The following is a 6434-nucleotide window of genomic DNA, read 5'->3' on the forward strand; positions in this document are numbered from 1 at the left end:
CGCCCCAGAGCCAATGTGATGGCTAGATATGAGTGGACAGATGGATAGCCAAATGAAGTGGCTATGATGAGTATGAAGACAAATGCAGGATTGACTTTCATGGATATTGCCCCCATGCTAAAGATCAATGAGCTAGAAGACATTTGTCTTGGACAATAACTGGATAACTTGTGGAGCATTAAGACGCGGCTGCTATGAAGGAGCAGAGGGCATGCGCAGGTTCCGGGAACGAGTTGACTCTTGTCAAGGTGGTGAGCTCGGAGATGGCATTGTAATACTCAGAGTATGAAGACAAATATGGATCAACCTTTAATAGGCTGTCCCCATGGTTAAAGGTGGAGAGCTACCTGGACTCTTACGACTAAGAGCGAAAGACTCATGGAGAAGTAAGGCGTGGTTCCTATGGTGGAACAGAGGGCAGGCGCAACTCCTGGATGAGTAGACTCTTGGAAGAGTGGTGGGCTTATGATCATATTGAGATACTCAGATAATGATTGTCGCACTTGGAATATCTGTTTGAGGGGGTGTTGTAAGGCTTGATAAATCATTCCGGACCGAGCATGGTTGATACGCTCGAAGGGGAATGTTCCTAGAGACAAGCGTTAACACTCTTCAGATGTGATGTGTGAGACCATCTGGTTGAAGTGATCCTTTGGTGTAAGCAAGGGTGTGCTTTGGTAACTCTGGTGATTGAAAGGTTTGGCGAGTACCTGTAAACTTGGCCACGGACGCTCTCGGAATGGTAAGCTTGGAAAAGCTGCAGAATGCAAGCTTGTGCTGATGAAGCAAGAGGACAATTGCCCACATAAATGGCAAAGGGGGTGATTGTTAGGTATTGTCATTAGTGGGACTACCCCACCACCAAACAAAGTGGCCACCACCACCAAGCAAGTGGCGGAATCATTAGTGCCACTAATGGTGGCATGTTTTAAGGGAGTCTTGTCCCCTACATGTGCTGGAGAATGCCTATAAAGGAGGCTTATATTTGAGAGCAAGAGTGAGAGAGTGAGAGCAAACGTGAGTGTGTGCAAGAGTGAAGAGAGAAAGAGGAGCTGCAATGGCAGCAGCCATTGCAGCAGCTGCAAGGCAGCAAGAGAGATGGGAGTTGAGTGATTAGATCCTCCTCCATGTATTTATTGTATTCTTTCTCTACTCTAATAAAATGGACTCTCTCCCGTGGATGTAGGCGGTTTTGCCGAACCACGTAAAATATTGTGTCTCAGTGTGCTTCCCCTCTGTTGAGCAAAGATCAGTACATCACCGGTCCCCGGATTCCGCGCCCAACAAATACAAGTTCTTGAACTTGTTCAAGGATTTTCATTCTTTCTTGGTTGAAATTTTGTTCAAATTCTTGTAGAGAGTCGACAGTCAATCTGCATGCACGGTGTCAAATCTTACACCAGCCTCTAATGAGATGGACAAATTTAAGACAAACTATGAGTGGTTTGCTTATAGATGTAAGACAACGGACTTGACATGTTAATATACCCAAAGTGATGTTTCATTAACCTTATTTAAGGTACACCACAGCTAATTTGTAAGGCGCTGCTGCTAACAATACAGAATATAACATAATTTGGTTGAATAGGTTGAAATGATACTACTCTCTACTTTCCAATGATAAATATGTATAAGAATATCCAGATAGATAAAACCATCCCTGCTTCCACTTTATTACTCCTCACTGAAGTCAGGTTCTGGAGGCCTCCGCAGCTTCTTCAAGGCTCTGGAATTCAAGCTGCGAAGCCTGTGTCCACGAAGAGCATTGGCAGCAAAGCGTGAAGCAAGGATTGTTGCACCTAGTCTAGCAAAGCCATCATTTTCCTCAACTAATGCCCTTTCATCACCATCTTCCTCGTCGTAATCTACCTCTTCCTCCTCCTCTTCTAGGCGATGAAGTTCTGCTGCTCTCCTCCTGGAATACCGGCGCCAAGCAGCTTGGATAAAGCAGGAAGCCCAAGTCCTCCATTGCTGAGAGTAGAAACGGAAGGTGTGTTGCAACTGCCTGCTATGAAGACGCCTAAATTGAGATGCAACAAACTTCAGCTCTTCAGCTTCTAAGGCAAAAGCCTCTACCTCAGTCAATGCCCTCACTGTCCTAGTTGATAATGGCAAATTACCAAGAGATTTAGGATCCAGTGCCCAAGTCAGAAGCTCCTCACCACAAAAGTCCCCTTCTTTCAGTACACCTCTGTTGAAAAATCCACTCCTTCCACCATCTGTAGTTACACTCTCCAGGCGTCCGCGAATGATGAAAAGCATCTCGTCAACTGGATCCCCTTCACGGACTATGTAAGTCTCTTCTGTGTACAAACTTGGCTTCAGTCTCTCGCAGATGGCATCCAACAATGTTTCATCCATGTTGGCAAATAGAGGGACCTGCATAACCACCATGTTCAAAGACACAAAAAATATTGGAAAAAAGCAAACCAAAGGAGCATCAAAGATAACACTAAAGAATAAAACCATACTTACTCTTCTGACCAAATTCAGACAGAGATGCCTCTTGATATCCCTTTTAAGATCTTTTGGTAGACTTTGGACCAAAGTCTCTTCATCCACTCCACGAGTTTCCAACCATTTGTACTGATCATAGCGCCTAACTCGCTCTCTAAGATCCTGCGGAAGCAAGCGATGATGCATCCACTGCTCAGAATCACGCCTTTTAATCCTCATCTCCTCTAAACGAACAGAAAGAGACTGAAGGTAGGTCTGTTGCAACCACAAGAGAGCTCAAATATTAGCACCATTATTCAATGCTGTTTCTTCTGTTTGATGAATTCTAAAGTGGATCAATATCAATTACACTGGTTAGATCAGCTAAAATCACAGTCCACAATAAGGTTATAACACGAATTCAATGACATGAGTAGGCTCAGCATTGATTAAAAAAAAAAAATTGGAGGCATCTGAAACAAACAAACATTCACGAGCATTCATAGAAGTGGAAATTTTAACATACCTGCATATTTCCAATCAGAAGTGCGAAGAGGATAAGCCCAGCAATAGCTAATAGTATAGAAAAGATAACTTCCAAAGGATAGGTGCTTGTTAGTAGGCCCTGACCAAGTGTACTGTATGAGGTAAAAACACCAAATGCTCCAAGTAAATAAAATTCCAATAACAAATAATTTCTGAATTCAAATTTCAACATCAATTTTAAAGATGAATGCACAGACAACAGTTGGGAAGTAAATGATTGTTCAAACCAAAGAATCTTCATAACAAATCCTGAACATATGGACTAAATTTATGTGCTCAGAAAAGTTTATAGTTTTCTTAGAATACTTGATCATAGCTCAGAAGGATAAGTAGTTGATAAATAAAAAATCAAAATGCTCTCCAACATTGACTATTACTACTGGACTGAGAAGTTTCTATAAACTATAGATTTTGAAATCCATGTTCTTACAACTCTGATATAGGCTGGAAAAAAAAAAAAAAAAAAACAGCAAATCATTGTTGTAACTTATTATGTTTTTTTATTCTTGTGCGCATATAGCTCAGTGGACTAGACTCAAATTTTGACGAATTGAACAGGAAAGCTTGTTGCAGAATCATGATACCTCGAATTTTGTTGAAAATGCAACAAAGAGATGTGCTAATATCTCCTCATGTATTATGAACATAAAGATCAGTTACACAAGATACCTCAAATTTTGCAGGCCCCACCATAAACAGTAAAAGAATTTGGAGACAAAGCTCCTGGATGACACAATGTCTGATGACATAGCCTGGAAATAGATTCCATAATTAAATCGTGGATTGTCATCTTTGCTGACAGAACATTTGTTTCCAAGAACCTCATCACTTATCCTTCGCCAACCGTGGAAACCTGGTAGTGCTTTGTTGCCACAATACAAGAAGTCTATGTTACATTTCCCACTTAGAATGCAAGCTTCTCTCCAGCATGTATCTTTACGTTCAATGGCTAGTAAATACCAGAAAGCACCTGCTATCTGTAAAGTAGGACCTGAGTCTGGTCAGATACATTTGATCAGTTGCTCCACAGGCATCTTTAATCTATTTTAGTAATATTTGTTTTAAGAGAAAACTAAGAAACTTGGTTCTAGAATCAGTAGACAATCATGTTTAAAGTTCATAAATCCATTGTGAAACATTTAGGATTTGGAGCCATTTCCCTCGCATTACATTTATTCAAGTTAAGAACATCACGTCCACAGAAACTAACCCAACTTTGTTGGGGTGATTATCTTCTTCATTTCCTTAGAACTTTTACAAATGTTGGTGTAAAAAACAATGTTGCTACTCCTATCCAAATATCCGAAGACCAAACAGAACTACTGAAACCTAGCTGCATAACAGCAATTACTCACATGACTGGCAAGCATGTACCAAAGCAGATAGTATGCAGCACCAGCAAAAGCACTCTCAGCGAAGGAACCAGCAGTCTTTTTCAGGTCTGACCCCAAAGGCAAAAAGCGTGCAAACCTTGGGATGTATTGAAGAAAAACAATAATTAGCAATGCCTGCTTAGTAGCTAACACCTCCGAGCCCTTCCTTTTATTGTTAATATATTTCCATACCACTATCTGCAGAAGAAGATAATTTTAGTATGTAGAGATACCGTATAGAATCAATGACATTGAATCATACAAACAGGGGGGGGGGGGGGACGATATAGGTTAAATTTAAGAATGCAACAATGCCAGAAAGAAGAGAAGTAATTCTCAAACCTGAGGCAGAGGTAGCACAGAGAGAAAATCAACAATAAAATAACGGCTTAAATATCTGGTGGCTATCTGTGCAGGATCAATCACAAGTTCACCTCGTCCGAAAACCCTTGATGATGGTGCAACATAGGCTATTCGAAACTGAAGAGCCATGCGAATCAGATAGAAAACATCAAGTAGTGTCCTCATAGTTGTAATTGTTGCTGCTAAATTTGTATCCATACCCAGACAGGCCATCCGATAGTTGAAGACAGGAAGATAAAAGAACAAAGGATCAACAGATACTGATAAAATGCATGATATGATCAAAAGCCTATTCCATAACAGAAGAGATTTGTCTTGAGGATCAAAAATCATCTTCTCAGACACCTTAAGGTCCTCTGGAAACACTGCACGAGTGACTCCTGTTCTAAGTGATCGTCCAATTGTTAACATTCCTTCTGATCCTCTCTTCACCCCATACCTAAGGGATTTTGAAGCATTTTTCTTTCCATGGCCAGCTACGTTAAAACCGTCTATATCAAATCTCAATTTCTTCATTCCTTTCCTATTAGAAGTCACTGATAATGTATCAAAATCATCCAACCTACGAGTTCCGAAAACAAGCCAGCATTGAGTTAGATACAATTCATTAAAAAAAAACACAGATAGGTTGTTGCTATTTACTACAAAACACTCAAGACCAGTAAGAGAAGGCAACAATAATAAAGATGAACACAAGGGGATCTAATGTACCTTACAAATTTCTCCTTCTGGCCACCAATATATTGTGACTTGTAGTTACAATCGAACATTTTGCAGAATGGGGATCATAGATACCTTTCAGGGCAAGTTACTAGCTACCATGATCTAATAACATCACTCAATAGAAACTCCTGCACAGCCAAAACAAAAACGTTCAAGATACTACTACCATGGATTGGAGATTCTTGGACATGGGAAATAATCAACATTCAATGGAAAAAAAAAAATAGAAAAAAAAAAAAAGAAAGAAGCAGCAATGTCTCTTTCAATAGGAAAAGTGTGCACCGATAAACGCAGCAAAATACCAAACTGTATAGTGTATATGCATCATCACGAGGAAAAGGTATCAATTTTCTATGGTGGTGGGATGGTACAAAAACTGATGGAAGAAATCAACAAGAAGGTAATTATTATAGGTTTTCTATCCTTCCCTCTCCTTGAATCATTCCTCTCTGATTGATCTCATGATGGCATTGGCATTGATAATGTTGACATAGAAAACCTACACATCCTTCCAAATCTTATAAAATACCCCTTAATTTTCTCTCGCTTAATTATGCATTAACGGGTTCTATTAGAAACAGAGAAATCTCGTGACAGAAAAATGCATATCTGATTCCCAGATGCGTACAAATGATTCACAAAAGATTGAGGAGAAATTTAAACTCGGCTGCATTTCATGAAAGTGCAAGATTTTACAAGGGATAGATTGAACGGACTTACGGAGGCAATCCTTTTAGCTTCAACAACACAATTAATGAGCCATGGAGAAATTTTGAACAAAAAAAATCGGAAGAGATTGAGAGGTATGGAAAGAAATAGAGCACAAAAAAGGTGAATATAGAGGGGTTTTTATTATTATTATTATTTTTGCAATATTCAAGCTAGACAGGTATAACGGTTACACAAAAAGATTCTGAATATATTAAGGTGATATCAAGCCGAATCACTCAACTGACCAACATGACGTGTATCGAATTTACTCTGGATGCATAA

At 39.7% G+C, this 6434-nt stretch overlaps 1 protein-coding gene across 1 annotated transcript; it reads right to left on the reverse strand.

The window, feature by feature from the left end:
- Nucleotides 1-1476: 1476 nt before the first annotated feature.
- Nucleotides 1477-5641, reverse strand: LOC118054574 (putative cyclic nucleotide-gated ion channel 7). The gene is made up of 7 exons (XM_035066212.2): nucleotides 5430-5641; nucleotides 4698-5280; nucleotides 4338-4553; nucleotides 3652-3959; nucleotides 2963-3074; nucleotides 2476-2712; nucleotides 1477-2379 (listed from the first exon to the last, which is right to left on the reverse strand). Exons 1-7 carry the CDS (start codon nucleotides 5486-5488, stop codon nucleotides 1675-1677), a joined length of 2220 nt encoding a protein of 739 aa, XP_034922103.1. The 5' UTR covers nucleotides 5489-5641; the 3' UTR covers nucleotides 1477-1674.
- Between the last annotated feature and the right edge of the window lie 793 nt (nucleotides 5642-6434).

This window comes from Populus alba, chromosome 3, assembly GCF_005239225.2.
Source record: "Populus alba chromosome 3, ASM523922v2, whole genome shotgun sequence".
Classification (NCBI taxonomy): domain Eukaryota; kingdom Viridiplantae; phylum Streptophyta; class Magnoliopsida; order Malpighiales; family Salicaceae; genus Populus; species Populus alba.

What these genes read in the sequence shown, in the direction of transcription:
- LOC118054574 (XM_035066212.2), bottom strand. Translation starts at nt 5,488, where the DNA reads ATGTTCGATTGTAACTACAAGTCACAATATATTGGTGGCCAGAAGGAG. An exon ending in CAGAAGGAGAAATTTGTAAG is followed by an intron (nt 5,281 to 5,429) that starts GTACATTAGATC and finishes CGGAACTCGTAG; the next exon opens with GTTGGATGATTTTGATACAT. An exon ending in TGGGGCCTGCAAAATTTGAG is followed by an intron (nt 3,075 to 3,651) that starts GTATCTTGTGTA and finishes TACCTCATACAG; the next exon opens with TACACTTGGTCAGGGCCTAC.